At 48.7% G+C, this 22,925-nt stretch overlaps 2 protein-coding genes across 2 annotated transcripts in view; one reads left to right on the plus strand and one right to left on the minus strand.

Annotated features, from left to right (window-relative positions):
• ATP5MK (ATP synthase membrane subunit k) overlaps positions 1 to 21,523 on the minus strand; it is a 46,513-nt gene extending 24,990 nt beyond the window's left edge. Inside the window, exons 1-3 of the mRNA XM_063961962.1 lie at positions 21,417 to 21,523; positions 13,681 to 13,777; positions 13,510 to 13,601 (exon numbers count right to left, since the gene is read on the minus strand). Coding sequence (XP_063818032.1) covers positions 13,512 to 13,601; positions 13,681 to 13,767 — 177 coding nt within the window. The 5' untranslated portion in view covers positions 13,768 to 13,777; positions 21,417 to 21,523 and the 3' untranslated portion in view covers positions 13,510 to 13,511. The remainder of the gene's footprint in view (positions 1 to 13,509; positions 13,602 to 13,680; positions 13,778 to 21,416) is intronic.
• Positions 21,524 to 21,629: 106 nt separating this feature from the next.
• The window catches only part of PDCD11 (programmed cell death 11), a 143,282-nt gene continuing 141,986 nt past the window's right edge, over positions 21,630 to 22,925 (plus strand). Inside the window, exon 1 of the mRNA XM_063961956.1 lies at positions 21,630 to 21,823. The gene's annotated coding sequence lies outside the window, so the exon portion shown is untranslated. The remainder of the gene's footprint in view (positions 21,824 to 22,925) is intronic.

Here is a 22,925-nt window from a genome sequence, read left to right on the forward strand (position 1 = left end):
AAAAAAAAACCCACACACACACACCACAAAAAACACTGAGGTATCTTGGGAGTATGGAGGGGGTGTTGGGTTACTATAAATATTTATAATGTGCCTATCCCTGTTAACTCCCCATCCATATCCCAAGAGTACTCCAGTGCCCCCTGTGGATTTAAAGAAAAGTATTTATCCGGTAAGTACCAAAATCCTATTTTTGCACACAATGTGTTGCCCACCTCGCTCCTTGTTCATCCATCATCGCTCAGTGTGTACGCTGTATGGTGTCGAGCTCTGATAGATTAACTGTCCTTGGCACTCCAGTCCCCGCCTTTTCCCTCCCCAAGCCCCAACTCACGCAGCAGCACAGCGAGAGGTATCCACTGCCACCAATGTTTCTGCCTGTCCCCCAGTAATATATACATTGCTGGCCTCTGAAAGCAATGTATATATTACAGGCACCACTGCACACTAATGATTATGTATGCCAGCAAGTACAGTATATGTTCTGGCACCACTGCCCACCAATGTTTATGTATAATAATAAGAATTTACTTACCGATAATTCTATTTCTCGGAGTCCGTAGTGGATGCTGGGGTTCCTGAAAGGACCATGGGGAATAGCGGCTCCGCAGGAGACAGGGCACAAAAAGTAAAGCTTTAGGATCAGGTGGTGTGCACTGGCTCCTCCCCCTATGACCCTCCTCCAAGCCTCAGTTAGGTACTGTGCCCGGACGAGCGTACACAATAAGGAAGGATTTATGAATCCCGGGTAAGACTCATACCAGCCACACCAATCACACTGTAAAACCTGTGATCTGAACCCAGTTAACAGTATGATAACAGCGGAGCCTCTGAAAAGATGGCTCACAACAATAATAACCCGATTTCTCTATCGTCCTAAGTGGATGCTGGGGTTCCTGAAAGGACCATGGGGAATAGCGGCTCCGCAGGAGACAGGGCACAAAAAAGTAAAGCTTTACTAGGTCAGGTGGTGTGCACTGGCTCCTCCCCCTATGACCCTCCTCCAGACTCCAGTTAGATTTTGTGCCCGAACGAGAAGGGTGCAATCTAGGTGGCTCTCCTAAAGAGCTGCTTAGAGAAAGTTTAGTTTAGGTTTTTTTCTTTACAGTGAGTCCTGCTGGCAACAGGATCACTGCAACGTGGGACTTAGGGGGAAAGTAGTAAACTCACCTGCATGCAGAGTGGATTTGCTGCTTGGCTACTGGACACCATTAGCTCCAGAGGGATCGAACACAGGCCCAGCCGTGGAGTCCGGTCCCGGAGCCGCGCCGCCGACCCCCTTGCAGATGCTGAAGCGTGAAGAGGTCCGGAAACCGGCGGCTGAAGACTCCTCAGTCTTCATAAGGTAGCGCACAGCACTGCAGCTGTGCGCCATTTTCCTCTCAGCACACTTCACTGGGCAGTCACTGAGGGTGCAGAGCGCTGGGGGGGGGCGCTCTGAGAGGCAAATATAAACCTTATACAAGGCTAAAAATACCTCACATATAGCCCATAGGGGCTATATGGAGATATTTAACCCCTGCCTGACTGGAAAAATAGCGGGAGAAGAACCCGCCGAAAAAGGGGCGGGGCCTATCTCCTCAGCACACGGCGCCATTTTCTGTCACAGCTCCGCTGGTCAGAACGGCTCCCAGGTCTCTCCCCTGCACTGCACTACAGAAACAGGGTAAAACAGAGAGGGGGGGCACATTAATGGCTATATATATATATATTAAAGCAGCTATAAGGGAGCACTTAATATAAGGATATCCCTTGTATATATAGCGCTTTGTGGTGTGTGCTGGCAGACTCTCCCTCTGTCTCCCCAAAAGGGCTAGTGGGTCCTGTCTTCATTAGAGCATTCCCTGTGAGTTTGCGGTGTGTGTCGGTACGTGGTGTCGACATGTATGAGGACGATATTGGTGTGGAGGCGGAGCAATTGCCAAATATGCAGATGTCACCCCCCAGGGGGTCGACACCAGAATGGATGCCTTTATTTGTGGAATTACGTGATGGTTTATCTTCCCTTAAACAGTCAGTTGAGGACATGAGGCGGCCGGACAATCAATTAATGCCTGTCCAGGCGCCTCAAACACCGTCAGGGGCTGTAAAACGCCCTTTGCCTCAGTCGGTCGACACAGACCCAGACACGGGCACTGATTCCAGTGACGACGGTAGAAATTCAAACGTATTTTCCAGTAGGGCCACACGTTATATGATTTTGGCAATGAAGGAGACGTTACATTTAGCTGATACTACAGATACCGTAAAACAGGGTATTATGTATGGTGTGAAAAAACTACAAACAGTTTTTCCTGAATCAGAAGAATTAAATGACGTGTGTGATGAAGCGTGGGTTGCTCCTGATAAAAAGTTGATAATTTCAAAAAAGTTATTGGCATTATACCCTTTCCCGCCAGAGGTTAGGGCGCGCTGGGAAACACCCCCTAAGGTGGACAAGGCGCTCACACGCTTATCCAAACAAGTGGCGTTACCCTCTCCTGAGACGGCCGCACTTAAGGATCCATCAGATAGAAAGATGGAAGTTATTCAAAAGAATATATACACACATGCAGGTGTTATACTACGACCAGCTATAGCAACTGCCTGGATGTGCAGTGCTGGAGTAGTTTGGTCAGAATCCCTGATTGAAAATATTGATACCCTAGATAGGGACAATGTTTTACTGTCGTTAGAACAAATAAAGGATGCATTTATCTATATGCGTGATGCACAGAGGGATATTTGCACACTGGCATCTCGGGTGAGTGCTATGTCCATTTCAGCCAGAAGAGCCTTATGGACACGACAGTGGACAGGCGATGCGGATTCAAAACGTCACATGGAGGTTTTGCCGTATAAAGGGGAGGAGTTATTTGGAGTTGGTCTATCAGACTTGGTGGCCACGGCTACTGCCGGGAAATCCACTTTTTTACCTCAAGTCACTCCCCAACAGAGAAAGGCACCGACCTTTCAACCGCAGCCTTTTCGCTCCTACAAAAATAAGAGAGCAAAGGGCTTGTCGTACCTGCCACGAGGCAGAGGAAGAGGGAAGAGACACCAACAGGCAGCTCCTTCCCAGGAACAGAAGCCCTCCCCGGCTCCTGCAAAAACCTCAGCATGACGCTGGGGCCTCTCAAGCGGACTCGGGGACAGTGGGGGGCCGTCTCAAAAATTACAGCGCGCAGTGGGCTCACTCGCAGGTAGACCCCTGGATCCTGCAGATAATATCTCAGGGGTACAGGTTGGAATTAGAGACGAATCCTCCTCATCGTTTCCTGAAGTCTGCCTTACCAACCGTCTCTTCCGAAAGGGAGAGGGTGTTGGAAGCCATTCACAAGCTGTACGCTCAGCAGGTGATAGTCAAAGTACCCCTATTACAACAAGGAAAGGGGTATTATTCCACTCTATTTGTGGTACCGAAGCCGGATGGCTCGGTAAGGCCTATTCTAAATCTGAAGTCCTTGAACCTCTACATAAAAAAGTTCAAGTTCAAGATGGAGTCACTCAGAGCAGTGATAGCGAACCTGGAAGAAGGGGACTTTATGGTATCCTTGGACATCAAGGATGCGTATCTACACGTTCCGATTTACCCCGCACACCAGGGGTACCTCAGGTTCATTGTTCAAAACTGTCACTATCAGTTTCAGACGCTGCCGTTCGGATTGTCCACGGCGCCTCGGGTCTTTACCAAGGTAATGGCCGAGATGATGATTCTTCTTCGAAGAAAAGGCGTATTAGTTATCCCATACTTGGACGATCTCCTAATAAGGGCAAGGTCCAGAGAACAGCTGGAGACAGCTTTAGCACTATCTCAAGAGGTGCTAAGACAACAAGGGTGGATTCTGAATATTCCAAAATCCCATTTAATCCCGACAACTCGTCTGCTGTTCCTAGGAATGATTCTGGACACGGTTCAGAAAAAGGTTTTCCTTCCAGAGGAAAAAGCCAAGGAGTTATCCGATCTGGTCAGGAACCTCCTAAAACCAGGAAAAGTGTCAGTACATCAATGCACAAGAGTCCTGGGAAAAATGGTGGCTTCTTACGAAGCAATTCCATTCGGCAGATTCCATGCAAGAATATTCCAAAGGGATCTGTTGGACAAATGGTCAGGGTCGCATCTGCAGATGCACCTGCGAATAACCCTGTCACCAAAGACAAGGGTGTCACTTCTGTGGTGGTTGCAGAAGGCTCACCTATTAGAAGGCCGCAGATTCGGCATTCAGGATTGGATCCTGGTGACCACGGACGCCAGCCTGAGAGGCTGGGGAGCAGTCACACAAGGAAGAAACTTCCAGGGAGTATGGACGAGTCTGGAAAAGTCTCTTCACATAAACATTCTGGAACTAAGAGCAATCTACAATGCTCTAAGCCAGGCGGAACTTCTCCTGCAAGGAAAGCCGGTGTTGATTCAGTCGGACAACATCACGGCGGTCGCCCATGTAAACAGGCAGGGCGGCACAAGAAGCAGGAGTGCAATGGCAGAAGCTGCCAAGATTCTTCGCTGGGCGGAGAATCACGTGATAGCACTGTCAGCAGTGTTCATCCCGGGCGTGGACAACTGGGAAGCAGACTTCCTCAGCAGACACGATCTTCATCCGGGAGAGTGGGGTCTACATCCAGAAGTCTTCAACATGTTAATAGACCGTTGGGAAAGACCAATTGTAGACATGATGGCGTCTCGCCTCAACAAAAAACTGGACAAATATTGCGCCAGGTCAAGAGATCCACAGGCAATAGCTGTGGACGCACTGGTAACTCCTTGGGTGTACCAGTCAGTGTATGTGTTTCCTCCTCTGCCGCTCATACCAAAGGTATTGAAGATCATACGGCAAAGAAGAGTAAGAACAATACTAGTGGTTCCGGATTGGCCGAGAAGGACTTGGTATCCGGAACTTCAAGAGATGATCACGGACGAACCGTGGCCTCTACCTCTGAGAAGGGACCTGCTACAGCAGGGTCCCTGTCCTTTTCAAGACTTACCGCGGCTGCGTTTGACGGCATGGCGGTTGAACGCCAGATCCTAAAAGGGAAAGGCATTCCAGAAGAAGTCATTCCTACCTTGATTAAGGCACGGAAGGAAGTCACCGTGAAACATTATCACCGCATTTGGCGAAAATATGTAGCGTGGTGCGAGGATCGGAGGGTTCCGACGGAGGAATTCCAACTGGGTCGTTTCCTACATTTCCTGCAATCAGGATTATCTATGGGTCTCAAATTGGGATCCATTAAGGTTCAAATTTCGGCCCTGTCAATATTCTTCCAAAAAGAATTGGCCTCTGTCCCTGAGGTCCAGACTTTTGTCAAGGGAGTACTGCATATACAGCCTCCTGTGGTGCCTCCGGTGGCACCGTGGGATCTAAATGTAGTTTTAGATTTCCTCAAATCCCATTGGTTTGAACCATTGAAAAAGGTGGATTTGAAATATCTCACATTGAAAGTGACTATGTTACTAGCCCTGGCCTCTGCCAGGAGAGTATCTGAATTGGCGGCTTTATCTTATAAAAGTCCTTATCTAATCTTCCATTCGGATAGGGCAGAACTGCGGACTCGTCCGCATTTTCTCCCTAAAGTGGTATCAGCATTTCATCTGAACCAACCTATTGTGGTGCCTGCGGCCACTAGCGACTTGGAGGACTCCAAGTTGTTGGACGTTGTCAGAGCCTTAAAAATATACATTGCAAGGACGGCTGGAGTCAGAAAATCTGACTCGCTGTTTATATTGTATGCACCCAACAAGTTGGGCGCACCTGCTTCTAAGCAGTCGATTGCTCGTTGGATTTGTAACACAATTCAACTTGCACATTCTGTGGCAGGCCTGCCACAGCCTAAAACTGTAAAAGCCCACTCCACAAGGAAGGTGGGCTCATCTTGGGCGGCTGCCCGAGGGGTCTCGGCATTACAACTCTGCCGAGCAGCTACGTGGTCGGGGGAGAACACGTTTGTAAAATTTTACAAATTTGATACCCTGGCAAAGGAGGACCTGGAGTTCTCTCATTCGGTGCTGCAGAGTCATCCGCACTCTCCCGCCCGTTTGGGAGCTTTGGTATAATCCCCATGGTCCTTTCAGGAACCCCAGCATCCACTTAGGACGATAGAGAAAATAAGAATTTACTTACCGATAATTCTATTTCTCGGAGTCCGTAGTGGATGCTGGGCGCCCATCCCAAGTGCGGATTATCTGCAATACTTGTACATAGTTATTGTTAACTAATTCGGGTTATTGTTAAGGAGCCATCTTTAAGAGGCCCTTTCTGTTGTCATACTGTTAACTGGGTTTAGATCACAAGTTGTACGGTGTGATTGGTGTGGCTGGTATGAGTCTTACCCGGGATTCAAAATGCCTCCCTTATTGTGTATGCTCGTCCGGGCACAGTACCTAACTGGAGTCTGGAGGAGGGTCATAGGGGGAGGAGCCAGTGCACACCACCTGACCTAGTAAAGCTTTACTTTTTTGTGCCCTGTCTCCTGCGGAGCCGCTATTCCCCATGGTCCTTTCAGGAACCCCAGCATCCACTACGGACTCCGAGAAATAGAATTATCGGTAAGTAAATTCTTATTTTTTGTAACTATGTACAAGTAATGCAGATAATCCGCACTTGGGATGGGCGCCCAGCATCCACTACGGACTCCGAGAAATAGAATTATCGGTAAGTAAATTCTTATTTTCTCTATCGTCCTAGTGGATGCTGGGGTTCCTGAAAGGACCATGGGGATTATACCAAAGCTCCCAAACGGGCGGGAGAGTGCGGATGACTCTGCAGCACCGAATGAGAGAACTCCAGGTCCTCCTTAGCCAGGGTATCAAATTTGTAGGATTTAACAAACGTGTTTGCCCCTGACTAAATAGCCGCTCGGCAAAGTTGTAAAGCCGAGACCCCTCGGGCAGCCGCCCAAGATGAGCCCACCTTCCTTGTGGAATGGGCATTTACATATTTTGGCTGTGGCAGGCCTGCCACAGAATGTGCAAGCTGAATTGTATTACACATCCAACTAGCAAAAGTCTGCTTAAAAGCAAGAGCACCCAGTTTGTTGGGTGCATACAGGATAACAGCAAGTCAGTTTTCCTGACTCCAGCCGTCCTGGAACCTATATTTTCAGGGCCCTGACCACATCTAGCAACTTGGAGTCCTCCAAGTCCCTAGTAGGCGCAAGACACCACAATAAGCTGGTTCAGGTGAAACACTGACACCACCTTAGGGAGAGAACTGGGGACGAGTCCGCAGCTCAGCCCTGTCCGAATGGACAAACAGATATGGGCTTTTTTGAGAAAAAAACCACCAATTTGACACTCGCCTGGTCCAGGCCAGGTCCAAGAGCATGTTCACTTTTCATGTGAGATGCTTCAAATCCACAGATTTGACTGGTTTTAAACCAATGTGTTTTGAGGAATCCCAGAACTACGTTGAGATCCCACAGTGCCACTGGAGGCACAAAAGGGGGTTGTATATGCAATACTCCCTTGACAAACTTCTGGACTTCAGGAACTGAAGCCAATTCTTTCTGGAAGAAAAATCGACAGGGCCGAAATTTGAACCTTAATGGACCCCAATTTGAGGCCCATAGACACTCCTGTTTGCAAGAAATGCAGGAATCGACCGAGTTGAAATTTCTTCGTGGGGCCTTCCTGGCCTCACACCACGGACCATATTTTCGCCACATGTGGTGATAATGTTGTGCGGTCACCTCCTTTCTGGCTTTGACCAGGGTAGGAATGACCTCTTCCTGAATGCCTTTTCCCTTAGGATCCGGCGTTCCACCGCCATGCCGTCAAACGCAGCTGCGGTAAGTCTTGGAACAGACATGGTACTTGCTGAAACAAGTCCCTTCTTAGCGGCAGAGGCCATAAGTCCTCTGTGAGCATCTCTTGAAGTTCCGGGTACCAAGTCCTTCTTGGCCAATCCGGAGCCATGAGTATAGTTCTTACTCCTCTACGTCTTATAATTCTCAGTACCTTAGGTATGAAAAACAGAGGATGGAACACATACACCGACTGGTACACCCACGGTGTTACCAGAACGTCCACAGCTATTGCCTGAGGGTCTCTTAACCTGGCGCAATACCTGTCCCGTTTTTTGTTCAGACGGGACGCCATCATGTCCACCTTTGGTAATTCCCAACGGTTTACAATTATGTGGAAAACTTCCCCATGAAGTTCCCACTCTGCCGGGTGGAGGTCGTGCCTACTGAGGAAGTCTGCTTCCCAGTTTCCATTCCCGGAATGAAACACTGCTGACAGTGCTATCACATGATTTTCCGCCCAGCGAAAAGTCCTTGCAGTTTTTGCCACTGCCCTCCTGCTTCTTGTGCCGCCCTGTCTATTTACGTGGGCGACTGCCGTGATGTTTTATCCCACTGGATCAATACCGGCTGACCTTGAAGCAGAGGTCTTGCTAAGCTTAGAGCATTATAAATTTACCCTTAGCTATATTTATGTGGAGAAAAATCTCCAGACTTGATCACACTCCCTGGAAATTTTCTTCCTTGTGTGACTGCTCCCCAGCCTCTCGGGCTGGCCTCCGTGGTCACCAACATCCAAAACTGAATGCCGAATCTGCGGCCCTCTAAAAGATGAGCACTCTGTAACCACCACAGGAGAGACACCCTTGTCCTTGGATATAGGGTTATCCGCTGATGCATCTGAAGATGCGATCCGGACCATTTGTCCAGCAGATCCCACTGAAAAGTTCTTGCATGAAATCTGCCGACTGGAATTGCTTCGAAGGAAGTCACCATTTTTTTACCATGGCCCTTGTGCAATGATGCACTGATTTTAGGAGGTTCCTGACTAGCTCGGATAACTCCCTGGCTTTCTCTTCCGGGAGAAACACCTTTTTCTGGACTGTGTCCAGAATCATCCCTAAGCACAGGAGACTTGTTGTCGGGATCAGCTGCGATTTTGGAATCTTTAGAATCCACCCCTGCTGTTGTAACAGTATCCGAGATAGTGCTACTCCGACCTCCAACTGTTCCCTGGACTTTGCCCTTATCAGGAGATCGTCCAAGTAAGGTATAATTAAGACGCCTTTTCTTCGAAGAAGAACCATCATTTCGGCCATTACCCTGGTAAAGACCCGGGGTGCCGTGGACAATCCAAACGGCAGCGTCTGAAACTGATAGTGACAGTTCTGTACCACGAACCTGAGGTACCCTTAGTGATAAGGGCAAATTTGGGACATGGAGGTAAGCATCCCTGATGTCTCGGGACACCAGATAGTCCCCTTCTTCCCGGTTCGTTATCACTGCTCTGAGTGACTCCATCTTGATTTGAACCTTTGTAAGGGTTCAAATTTTTTTAGATTTAGAATAGGTCTCACCTAGCCTTCTGGCTTCAGTACCACAATATAGTGTGGAATAATACCCCCTTTTCTTGTTGTAGGAGGGGTAATTTAATTATCACCTGCTGGGAATACAGCTCGTGAATTTTTTCCCATACTGCCTCCTTGTCGGAGGGAGACCTTGGTAAAGCAGACTTCAGGAGCCTGCGCAGGGGAAACGTCTCGACATTCCAAACTGTACCCCTGGGATACTACTTGTAGGATCCAGGGGTCCTGTACGGTCTCAGCGTCATGCTGAGAGCTTGTCAGAAGCGGTGGAACGCTTCTGTTCCTGGGAATGGGCTGCCTGCTGCAGTCTTCTTCCCTTTCCTCTATCCCTGGGCAGATATGACTCTTATAGGGACGAAAGGACTGAAGCTGAAAAGACGGTGTCTTTTTCTGCAGAGATGTGACTTAGGGTAAAAACGGTGGATTTTCCAGCAGTTGCCGTGGCCACCAGGTCCGATGGACCGACCCCAAATAACTCCTCTTCCTTTATACGGCAATACACCTTTGTGCCGTTTGGAATCTGCATCACCTGACCACTGTCGTGTCCATAAACATCTTCTGGCAGATATGGACATCGCACTTACTCTTGATGCCAGAGTGCAAATATCTCTCTGTGCATCTCGCATATATAGAAATACATCCTTTAAATGCTCTATAGTCAATAAAATACTGTCCCTGTCAAGGGTATCAATATTTTTAGTCAGGGAATCCGACCAAGCCACCCCAGCTCTGCACATCCAGGCTGAGGCGATCGCTGGTCGCAGTATAACACCAGTATGTGTGTATATACTTTTTATGATATTTTTCCAGCCTCCTGTCAGCTGGCTCCTTGAGGACGGCCCTATCTATAGACGGTACCGCCACTTGTTCTGATAAGCGTGTGAGCGCCTTATCCACCCTAAGGGGTGTTTCCCAACGCGCCCTAACTTCTGGCGGGAAAGGGTATACCGCCCATATTTTCTATCGGGGGGAACCCACGCATCATCACACACTTCATTTAATTTATCTGATTCAGGAAAAACTACGGTAGTTTTTTCACATCCCACATAATACCCTCTTTTGTGGTACTTGTAGTATCAGAAATATGTAACACCTCCTTCATTGCCCTTAACGTGTGGCCCTAATAAGGAATACGTTTGTTTATTCACCGTCGACACTGGATTCAGTGTCCCTGTCTGTGTCTGTGTCGACCGACTAAAGTAAACGGGCGTTTTAAAACCCCTGACGGCGTTTTTGAGACGTCTGGACCGGTACTAATTGTTTGTCGGCCGTCTCATGTCGTCAACCGACCTTGGCGCGTGTTGACATTATCACGTAATTCCCTAAATAAGCCATCCATTCCGGTGTCGACTCCCTAGAGAGTGACATCACCATTACAGGCAATTGCTCCGCCTCCTCACCAACATCGTCCTCATACATGTCGACACACACGTACCGACACACAGCACACACACAGGGAATGCTCTGATAGAGGACAGGACCTACTAGCCCTTTGGAGAGACAGAGGGAGAGTTTGCCAGCACACACCAAAAACGCTATAATTATATAGGGACAACCTTATATAAGTGTTTTCCCTTATAGCATCTTTTTTATATATTTCTAACGCCAAATTAGTGCCCCCCCTCTCTGTTTTAACCCTGTTTCTGTAGTGCAGTGCAGGGGAGAGCCTGGGAGCCTTCCCTCCAGCCTTTCTGTGAGGGAAAATGGCGCTGTGTGCTGAGGAGATAGGCCCCGCCCCTTTTTCGGCGGCCTCGTCTCCCGCTCTTAACGGATTTTGGCAGGGGTTAAATAACTCCATATAGCCCCCGGAGGCTATATGTGAGGTATTTTTAGCCAAAAAAGGTTTTCATTTGCCTCCCAGGGCGCCCCCCTCCCAGCGCCCTGCACCCTCAGTGACTGCCGTGTGAAGTGTGCTGAGAGGAAAATGGCGCACAGCTGCAGTGCTGTGCGCTACCTTAAGAAGACTGAGGAGTCTTCTGCCGCCGATTCTGGACCTCTTCTTGTTTCAGCATCTGCAAGGGGGCCGGCGGCGAGGCTCCGGTGACCATCCAGGCTGTACCTGTGATCGTCCCTCTGGAGCTAATGTCCAGTAGCCAAGAAGCCAATCCATCCTGCACGCAGGTGAGTTCACTTCTTCTCCCCTAAGTCCCTCGTTGCAGTGATCCTGTTGCCAGCAGGACTCACTGTAAAATAAAAAACCTAAGCTAAACTTTTCTAAGCAGCTCTTTAGGAGAGCCACCTAGATTGCACCCTTCTCGGCCGGGCACAAAAATCTAACTGAGGCTTGGAGGAGGGTCATAGGGGGAGGAGCCAGTGCACACCACCTGATCCTAAAGCTTTACTTTTTGTGCCCTGTCTCCTGCGGAGCCGCTATTCCCCATGGTCCTTTCAGGAACCCCAGCATCCACTAGGACGATAGAGAAATATACATTGCATTTATATACAAGTCCCCATTTATACACATTACTGCAGCAAAGCCCCCCATTTATACACAGTACGGCAGCAGAGCCCCCCTTTTTACACAGTACGGCAGCAGAGCCCCCCTTTTTACACAGTACGGCAGCAGAGCCCCCCTTTTTAAAATGGCCCATGCTCCCACCCTTTGAATTAAACCCAGCACATTATGTAAATAGCCTTTCTAATGAAAGATTTTCAGCAGTCTTTCGCCTCCTGAAAATCTCTAGCTCTTTGGGAAAATAGCTGTGTGTATGCACTACTTTGGGTAAAAGATATATTTTTCAAAGATGTTGTCAAAGTCTTCTGAAATGAAAATCTCCTAGTGTGTATGGACCTTTAAGACCCATACACACTGGGCGATTTTGAGCTGAAAGCAGCTCACTTTTGGTGTTGAGCTGCTTTCAGCTCAAAACCGCCCAGTGTGTATGCCAAATGATGAGCGGTGATGCGCGCCCCCGGTATTACCAGTAGATGAACGGCGGGGTGAGCGGCTTTCCATAGCGTCCTGCTATGGAAAGCCGCTCACCCCGCTGACATCGTTGGGCAGCGGGGAAAAGCGCTCGGTGTGTATGCACTGAGCGCTTTTCAGCCAAGCGATGTCAGTGATCATCGTTGTGCATATACGCTGGGCAAAAACGCCCAGTGTGTATGGACCTTAAGTCTTTCATGGGGCATGTACTATGGGTCTAATTCAGAGTGGGACAAAGGTACTGCATCCCACGCAGATTCCGGATTATCAGGAATCTGCGGCTGCGCAGGGTCTGTTCTGCACATGCTCAGAACAGGCCTTGCATTGTCGCCTGCAGGTCCCCTCTTTTGCCTCACTGATGGGGGCAGGCCTGCATTCCCAGAAACGGGGGCATGTCACCCCATTTTCTGGGATGGAAGAGTCAAGGGTCTGCGTGCTACCACAGACTTCCTGGACACGCAGCCGGCCCTCTGCGTGAAACATCGATGGCCGCGATGTTGGATCCCAGCTTTACATGTCTGTCGCAGTGCTGGGATTGCAACTACATGCAGGAGGCGTCTCCTGCCAGTCACTCCTTATAATTGGACAGAAATGCAAAGCTGCTTGCAAGTGGCTTTGCATTTTCGTCTATGGGGTATATTCAATTGAAGTTGGATCCATTCCGACATTCATTTGTCCGACCTGGGCTATTCGATGCATTCTCAATAAGACTTTAAAAAAAGTCGAATTGAGATGCGGGAGCTTAGACGGGGGAGAGAAGGGTTCCGGTATGAATGGTCGACAGTCATTAGGTCGACCACTATTGGTCGACATTGACATGGTCGACATGGACACATGGTCGACACATGAAAAGGTCGACATGAGTTTTTTTTAAACTTTTTTTGGTGTCGTTTTTTGCGTAAAGTGACTGGGAACCCCAATTAGTGCACCGCTTCGCTCGCCATGCTTCGGGCATGGTGCCTTCGCTCCGCTACCGCTTCGCTCGGCACAGATTACCGTTCCAATCATAGTCCACGTGGATCGTAAAGTATGGAAAAGTTCCCCAAAAGAAAAAAAAGTTAAAAAACTCATGTCGACCTTTTCATGTGTCAACCATTTTCATGTGTCGACCATGTGTCCATGTCGACCATGTCAATGTCGACCAATAGTGGTCGACCTAATGACTGTCGACCATAACATGATCGACCATCTGAACGGATACCGGAGAGAAGCTTCTCTACACCCATAGATAGATAGATATACACACACAAATTTGCTACACTGTAACATTACACTTACCATTATTTTTCTGTGACTGCAGCTTGTTTCTTAGGTTTTAATTTAAAGAAAAGGATAACCGCTGCTATTGTTCCATAGGTAGCCAGCACATACTACAAAATAAAGTTAAGCATTAATTGTCAAGCAAGGGGAACTGCTATACAGATATTTATTATTTTTTAATAAACATACATTTCTCCTTCCTGTGATGGTGTACGCATTGAAGTACTTCTGGAAACCAGTGAATTGGTGGTGTGACCCAGAATCGTGTCCTCCCATGGCTTATCACCTTGAAAATAAATGAAACTCAGATTTAAATACAGTAAAAAGAAACTGTTCCCAAAGATGCATATAATTGGTAATTTAGCCGCTTGGGATGTCTAATAAAGCACTTATACATAACCACTGCAAATACTTGATTCTGGTAACCATTATGTGGCCTACTACAGGGCCTGATTCAGAGATTTACATCAATCCGATACTTACACAAATCTCAGAGGTTTAATGATCAGAGCATGTGCAGGAACTGCAAATGTGCAGATCTGGGGGTGCGACGTCGGACGCAGTGCACTGCAAATGTCAGGTGAGTCTGCAGACTGTTTGGGAGCAAGGAGGTAATGTCTGCCGTTTTTTTTTTGCAGTGCTGAAGTCAGTGGCTACATTCTCGGATGCAGCTTTACTGGGCCCTGCTGCGTGACTTTGACAGACATCTTGAGTAATCTGAGGGTTAATCAGAGGATCCATTGACGTGTCTTTGGACGCAGTCAGCAGATCACAGAAACCTGCCTCCTGTGGCTTTTGCATATTTTAGCACAGCTGCTGTGTACAAAGACACAGCAGCGGTGCCTCTAACTTATCTATGAATCAGGCCCACAGATTCTAGAAGCAAGTATCTTAAGCCCGAGATAGGAGGCTATAGGCCAGAGGTTCTTAAACGCGGTCCTTAAGGCACCCCAACTGTCCAGGTTTTATGTTTACCATGCTTGGCCACAGGTGACTTAATTAGCACCTTAGTCAATTTGATTTAATCATCTGTACCGAGCCATGGATATACCGAAAACCTGGATAGTTGGGGTGCCTCGAGGACCGCGTTTGAGAACCTCTGCTTTAGGCAGTTGATTATTAATGTTCGGTCAGCCAACAAAACAGTTGTAAAGATGCAGCTGCACTTAATGCAAGAACCAGATTTAGCATCATCTACTCAATGCAGTAAGTGACCTATATGTAACATATACACTACATATGTGAACATGTAACAGATGTTCTGATCAATTACACTACTATGGGCGGTATTCAGTTCTTTTTCACCCCCTTCTACTACCGTTCTGTTTCTACTGATGGGTTTGGTATCATCATTTCAGCTTGCTACACCTGGGGTAGAGAGATTCCCATCCCTTTATGCAGCTAAACCAGATTACTATGGGCATGATATGTGCGACAACAAGGATCAATTTAGAAAGAAGATTGGGTGTGATATATCATTTAATACCACCCAACATGTTTGAAGTTTTCGAGTCCTACACAAGACAAGTCTACATTAAATGTTCTGCAAGTTTTAAAGGTGGCTATATTGCTAGCAAATGTTTATGGCAGATTGGGTTACTATTCAAAGTGTGGCAGAAAACACGTGATCTGTATTACCTACAGAAATTGACACTCCTAGTTTAATACCTTGCTGGCCATCTTTTATATCTATGTTGGAGCTGTGAGCATACAACACTGAGGCAAATGCAGAGAAAATAAGAATTTACTTACCGATAATTCTATTTCTCGGAGTCCGTAGTGGATGCTGGGGTTCCTGAAAGGACCATGGGGAATAGCGGCTCCGCAGGAGACAGGGCACAAAAAGTAAAGCTTTTCCAGATCAGGTGGTGTGCACTGGCTCCTCCCCCTATGACCCTCCTCCAGACTCCAGTTAGGTACTGTGCCCGGACGAGCGTACACAATAAGGGAGGATTTTGAATCCCGGGTAAGACTCATACCAGCCACACCAATCACACCGTACAACTTGTGATCTAAACCCAGTTAACAGTATGATAACAGAGGAGCCTCTGAAAGATGGCTCCCTAAACAATAACCCGAATTAGTTAACAATAACTATGTACAAGTATTGCAGATAATCCGCACTTGGGATGGGCGCCCAGCATCCACTACGGACTCCGAGAAATAGAATTATCGGTAAGTAAATTCTTATTTTCTCTATCGTCCTAGTGGATGCTGGGGTTCCTGAAAGGACCATGGGGATTATACCAAAGCTCCCAAACGGGCGGGAGAGTGCGGATGACTCTGCAGCACCGAATGAGAGAACTCCAGGTCCTCCTTTGCCAGGGTATCAAATTTGTAGAATTTTACAAACGTGTTCTCCCCTGACCACGTAGCTGCTCGGCAGAGTTGTAATGCCGAGACCCCTCGGGCAGCCGCCCAAGATGAGCCCACCTTCCTTGTGGAATGGGCCTTAACAGATTTAGGCTGTGGCAGGCCTGCCACAGAATGTGCAAGTTGAATTGTGTTACAAATCCAACGAGCAATCGACTGCTTAGAAGCAGGCGCACCCAACTTGTTGGGTGCATACAGTATAAACAGCGAGTCAGATTTTCTGACTCCAGCCGTTTTTAAAGCTCTGACAACGTCCAACAACTTGGAGTCCTCCAAGTCGCTTGTAGCCGCAGGCACTACAATAGGCTGGTTCAGGTGAAACGCTGATACCACCTTAGGGAGAAAATGCGGACGCGTCCGCAGCTCTGCCCTATCCGAATGGAAAATTAAATAAGGGCTTTTATAAGATAAAGCCGCCAGTTCAGATACTCTCCTGGCGGACGCCAGGGCCAGTAACATGGTCACTTTCCATGTGAGATATTTCAAATCCACATTTTTTAGTGGTTCAAACCAATGGGATTTGAGGAAATCTAAAACTACATTTAGATCCCACGGTGCCACCGGAGGCACCACAGGAGGCTGTATATGCAGTACTCCTTTGACAAAAGTCTGGACCTCAGGAACTGAGGCCAATTCTTTTTGGAAGAATATTGACAGGGCCGAAATTTGAACCTTAATAGATCCCAATTTTAGACCCATAGACAATCCTGATTGCAGGAAATGTAGGAAACGACCCAGTTGAAATTCCTCCGTCGGAGCACTCCGATCCTCGCACCACGCAACATATTTTCGCCAAATGCGGTGATAATGCTTCGCGGTGACTTCCTTTCTTGCCTTAATCAAGGTAGGAATGACTTCTTCTGGAATGCCTTTTCCTTTTAGGATCTGGCGTTCAACCGCCATGCCGTCAAACGCAGCCGCGGTAAGTCTTGGAATAGACACGGTCCCTGCTGAAGCAGGTCCTGTCTTAGAGGTAGAGGCCACGGATCGTCCGTGACCATCTCTTGAAGTTCCGGGTACCAAGACCTTCTTGGCCAATCCGGAGCCACTAGTATCGTTCTTACTCCGCTTTGCCGTATGATTCTCAATACCTTTGGTATGAGAGGCAGAGGAGGAAACACATACCAGCGCGTCCACAGCTATTGCCTGCGGATCTCTTGACCTGGCGCAATACCTGTCCAGTTTTTTGTTGAGGCGAGACGCCATCATGTCCACCATTGGTCTTTCCCAACGGTTTATTAGCATGTGGAAAACTTCTGGATGAAGTCCCCACTCTCCCGGGTGAAGATCGTGTCCGCTGAGGAAGTCTGCTTCCTAGTTGTCCACTCCCGGGATGAACACTGCCGACAGTGCTATCACGTGATTCTCCGCCCAGCGAAGGATCCTGGCAGCTTCTGCCATTGCACTCCTGCTTCTTGTGCCGCCCTGTCTGTTTACATGGGCGACTGCCGTGATGTTGTCCGACTGGATCAACACCGGTCTTCCTTGAAGCAGAGGTTCCGCCTGGCTTAGAGCATTGTAGATTGCTCTTAGTTCCAGAATGTTTATGTGAAGAGACTTTTCCAGGCTCGACCACACTCCCTGGAAGTTTCTTCCTTGTGTGACTGCTCCCCAGCCTCTCAGGCTGGCGTCCGTGGTCACCAGGATCCAATCCTGTATGCCGAATCTGCGGCCCTCCAATAGATGAGCCCTCTGCAACCACCACAGAAGAGATACCCTTGTCCTTGGAGACAGGGTTATCCGCAGGTGCATCTGAAGATGCGTGCATTGATGTACAGACACCTTTCCTGGTTTTAGGAGATTCCTGACCAGGTCGGATAACTCCTTGGCTTTTTCCTCGGGAAGAAAAACCTTTTTCTGAACCGTGTCCAGAATCATCTCTAGGAACAGCAGACGAGTTGTCGGCATTAATTGGGATTTTGGAATATTCAGAATCCATCCGTGCTGCTTTAGCACCTCTTGAGATATTGCTAATCCCATCTCTAGCTGTTCTCTGGACCTTGCCCTTATTAGGAGATCGTCCAAGTATGGGATAATTAATACGCCTTTTCTTCGAAGAAGAATCATCATCTCGGCCATTACCTTTGTAAAGACCCGAGGTGCCGTGGACAAACCAAACGGCAGCGTCTGAAACTGATAGTGACAGTTTTGTACAACGAACCTGAGGTACCCCTGGTGTGAGGGGTAAATTGGAACGTGGAGATACGCATCCTTGATGTCCAAGGATACCATAAAGTCCCCTTCTTCCAGGTTCGCTATCACTGCTCTGAGTGACTCCATCTTGAACTTGAACTTCTTTATGTACAGGTTCAAGGACTTCAGATTTAGAATAGGCCTTACCGAGCCATCCGGCTTCGGTACCACAAATAGAGTGGAATAATACCCCTTCCCTTGTTGTAGAAGAGGTACCTTGACTATCACCTGCTGAGAGTACAGCTTGTGAATGGCTTCCAAAACCGTCTCCCTTTCGGAAGGGGACGTTGGTAAAGCAGACTTCAGGAAACGGCGAGGTGGATCTGTCTCTAATTCCAACCTGTACCCCTGAGATATTATCTGCAGGATCCAGGGATCTACCTGCGAGTGAGCCCACTGCGCGCTGTAATTTTTGAGACGACCTCCCACCGTCCCCGAGTCCGCTTGAGAAGCCCCAGCGTCATGCTGAGGCTTTTGTAGAAGCCGGGGAGGGCTTCTGTTCCTGGGAAGGAGCTGCCTGTTGCTGTTTCTTCCCTCGACCTCTGCCTCGTGGCAGATATGAATAGCCCTTTGCTCTCTTATTTTTAAAGGAACGAAAGGGCTGCGGTTGAAAAGTCGGTGCCTTTTTCTGTTGGGGAGTGACTTGAGGTAGAAAGGTGGATTTCCCGGCTGTAGCCGTGGCCACCAAATCTGATAGACCGACTCCAAATAACTCCTCCCCTTTATACGGCAAAACTTCCATATGCCGTTTTGAATCCGCATCGCCTGTCCACTGTCGCGTCCATAAAGCTCTTCTGGCCGAAATGGACATAGCACTTACCCGTGATGCCAGTGTGCAGATATCCCTCTGTGCATCACGCATATAAAGAAATGCATCCTTTATTTGTTCTAACGACAGTAAAATATTGTCCCTGTCCAGGGTATCAATATTTTCAATCAGGGACTCTGACCAAACTACCCCAGCACTGCACATCCAGGCAGTCGCTATAGCTGGTCGTAGTATAACACCTGCATGTGTGTATATACTTTTTTGGATATTTTCCATCCTCCTATCTGATGGATCTTTAAGTGCGGCCGTCTCAGGAGAAGGTAACGCCACTTGTTTTGATAAGCGTGTTAGCGCCTTGTCCACCCTAGGAGGTGTTTCCCAGCGCTCCCTAACCTCTGGCGGGAAAGGGTATAATGCCAATAATTTCTTTGAAATTATCAGCTTTTTATCAGGGGCAACCCACGCTTCATCACACACGTCATTTAATTCTTCTGATTCAGGAAAAACTATAGGTAGTTTTTTCACACCCCACATAATACCCTGTTTAGTGGTACCTGTAGTATCAGCTAAATGTAACGCCTCCTTCATTGCCAAAATCATATAACGTGTGGCCCTACTGGAAAATACGGTTGATTCGTCACCGTCACCACTGGAATCAGTGCCTGTGTCTGGGTCTGTGTCGACCGACTGAGGCAAAGGGCGTTTTACAGCCCCTGACGGTGTTTGAGGCGCCTGGACAGGCACTAATTGATTGTCCGGCCGCCTCATGTCGTCAAACGACTGCTTTAGCGTGTTGACACTATCCCGTAATTCCATAAATAAAGGCATCCATTCTGGTGTCGACCCCCTAGGAGGTGACATCCCCATATTTGGCAATTGCTCCGCCTCCACACCAATATCGTCCTCATACATGTCGACACACACGTACCGACACACAGCAGACACACAGGGAATGCTCTAAACGAAGACAGGACCCACTAGCCCTTTGGGGAGACAGAGGGAGAGTCTGCCAGCACACACCAAAAAGCGCTATATATGACAGGGATAGCCTTATAATAAGTGCTCCCTTATAGCTGCTTTATATATATCAAGATATTGCCATTAAATTTGCCCCCCCTCTCTGTTTTACCCTGTTTCTGTAGTGCAGTGCAGGGGAGAGACCTGGGAGCCGTCCTGACCAGCGGAGCTGTGAGAGGAAATGGCGCCGTGTGCTGAGGAGATAGGCCCCGCCCCTTTTTCGGCGGGCTCGTCTCCCGCTATTTTGTGAATACAGGCAGGGGTTAAATATCTCCATATAGCCTCTGGGGGCTATATGTGAGGTATTTTTAGCCTTTATATAGGTTTACATTTGCCTCCCAGGGCGCCCCCCCCCAGCGCCCTGCACCCTCAGTGACTGCGTGTGAAGTGTGCTGAGAGGAAAATGGCGCACAGCTGCAGTGCTGTGCGCTACCTTTAGAAGACTGCAGGAGTCTTCAGCCGCCGATTCTGGACCTCTTCTTACTTCAGCATCTGCAAGGGGGCCGGCGGCGTGGCTCCGGTGACCATCCAGGCTGTACCTGTGATCGTCCCTCTGGAGCTGATGTCCAGTAGCCAAGAAGCCAATCCATCCTGCACGCAGGTGAGTTCACTTCTTCTCCCCTCTGTCCCTCGTTGCAGTGATCCTGTTGCCAGCAGGAATCACTGTAAAATAAAAAACCTAAGCTAAACTTTCTCTAAGCAGCTCTTTATGAGAGCCACCTAGAATTGCACCCTTCTCGGCCGGGCACAAAAATCTAACTGGAGTCTGGAGGAGGGTCATAGGGGGAGGAGCCAGTGCACACCACCTGATCTGGAAAAGCTTTACATTTTGTGCCCTGTCTCCTGCGGAGCCGCTATTCCCCATGGTCCTTTCAGGAACCCCAGCATCCACTAGGACGATAGAGAAACACAGGTAATAAAATAACGTAGGGCAAGATGTGTTAGGTATGATATGCCGGCATTCAGAATACTGACCGCCGCAGCCCAATGGTGACAATCCCTACAGGGGCTAAGGCAAGTATACTTACCTTTCCCCAGTGTCCCACTAACTCTCCCTTTCCGCAGCCTAAACCTAACCTTTTCTCCCCCACAGCCAAACCCTAACCCACCCCAGTGGTACAGAAACCACCCCATACCAATCTGCACCAGCACGGGGAGAATATACAGACTCCACACAGTTAGGGCCATGGTAGAAATAACCCATGACCTCAATGCTGTGAGGCAGTAATGCTAACCATTATACCATCTGTAAAATGGGAGGTGCAGGGGCCCGATTGGTGTGGAGAGCAGATTTTAATTTTGACATGCCTAATGCCAATATTAGATGCGATATATCATTACAGCGCCTTTATATGTATAATTGCGTGCTTGAAAATTAAAACACGTCCTAACTGCTCAGCACCCTGCACCTACAGGGAGCACTAACTATACATGTTTATTAAATAGTGCTTTTTTTCTACCAAAGCATGGGCCTCAGGGTTACCGCACTGCTGACAGAAGGCACACCTATCTCAGGCTGAGTATCCAGCAGGGATTAGCCGTGCTGTACGACCTAGGACCGGCTACCACTCACCTGTCTGTCTCCGCTGCAGCGATAATGACGATGTGCTCCGTCCGTGCCCTTCACTGATACCTACTACCACTACTGCTTCGTCCGCTGTACCGCCCTCTCGCTTTCAAGCCATCGCCTTCTCCCATTGGCTACTGAAGCTGTCCGTCAAAGTGTCCGCTCACACTATTGGCTGTAATGCCGGCTCGGTGTCTGACTGAGAAGGTGACTCCAGCGACGCTGCTTCACGCCAGGAGCCGGAAGTTCCTGTCACGTGGGGGACTCCAGACTGTCTACTTCCGGGTGACTTGTAAGGTGCCCATTGCCCACACGTGGGTAAATTTGCTGCATGTTTCCGGCGAAACCTACATGTAACACGGGGCAGAAAGGGGCCGCATTGCCTGGTTTACGTACGGTGTCTCTTACAGCAGGTAAGTGTGTATGTTTTTTTTTTTTTTAATTGTTATGAGGTGTTTGTGATTCTGGTGAGGCTGATCACCCCCTGTGTAGCTGTGATGGAATACATGCGATATCCTGACAGCAGCATCCCGGAGATGAAAATCCCGGCAGTCCCTCAAAATCTAATCTAACCCTGATCTCTCACCCTGAAATCTCCGGAGCCCCCAAACCCTGCAGCCTAACCCCAGCCCTCCCCCTGCAGCCTAACCCCAGCCCTCCCCCTGCAGCCTAACCCCAGCCCTCCCCCTACAGCCTAAAGTAAACCTAATAGGCCCTACACACTGGGTGACATGAGTGAAAGATATGAACGATCATATCGTTATATCTTTCAGTGTGTAGGCACCAGCGATGAATGATGCGCGGTCCTGCGCTCGTTCTTCGCTGGTGCCCTGTCGCTTGTGCATGCAGGCCAATATGGACGATCTCGTCCATATTGGCCTGCACTGCTATGGTGACTGGGGGAGTGAAGAAACTTCACTGCCCCCCCCGCCGCCGGGTCCCCCGTTGGCCGTATCTGCCGTTGGGCAGCTTGGCGGCGCAGTGTGTAGGGCCCGTCGACACAGAACGATTACAGCCACGATGTGGGCGTGCCCGATCAAACTGAACAACACATTGTTTACATTGCTCCGTGTGTATGAACGATACAGATTGTAATGCGCGCACCCGCGGGTCACTAGCGACAGCCCCAGATCTTTTGAACATCCAGGAAGATCTGGGGCTATTGTTAGCGATGCCGAATGCAGCATAGCCCCCACTCCCTCCCACCTGCCGTTCGTCGCAGCTGGCATTGCCAAGTGTGTATGCTGATGCCCCCCCCCCCCCCCCCGGCATGATGTATCGTTCTGTGACACATTGTGCCGTCTGTACCCACCTTTAGTCCCCCCCCACCTGCAGCTTACCAGTACTGAAGTCCAGTGCCGGCTCAATTGGGAATCCGGTTTTCGGCATGCTGAATACTGGTATCCCGCTGTGATGTGATACGTTCTTTCTACATGCATGTGTTATTAAATGAAGCTTACACCTTCTGTGGCTGTTTTGCTGTGTAACATGCCCATGTAACCATGCAGCAGTGTA

The sequence above is a fragment of the Pseudophryne corroboree genome, chromosome 3 (genome assembly GCF_028390025.1).
Source record: "Pseudophryne corroboree isolate aPseCor3 chromosome 3, aPseCor3.hap2, whole genome shotgun sequence".
Classification (NCBI taxonomy): domain Eukaryota; kingdom Metazoa; phylum Chordata; class Amphibia; order Anura; family Myobatrachidae; genus Pseudophryne; species Pseudophryne corroboree.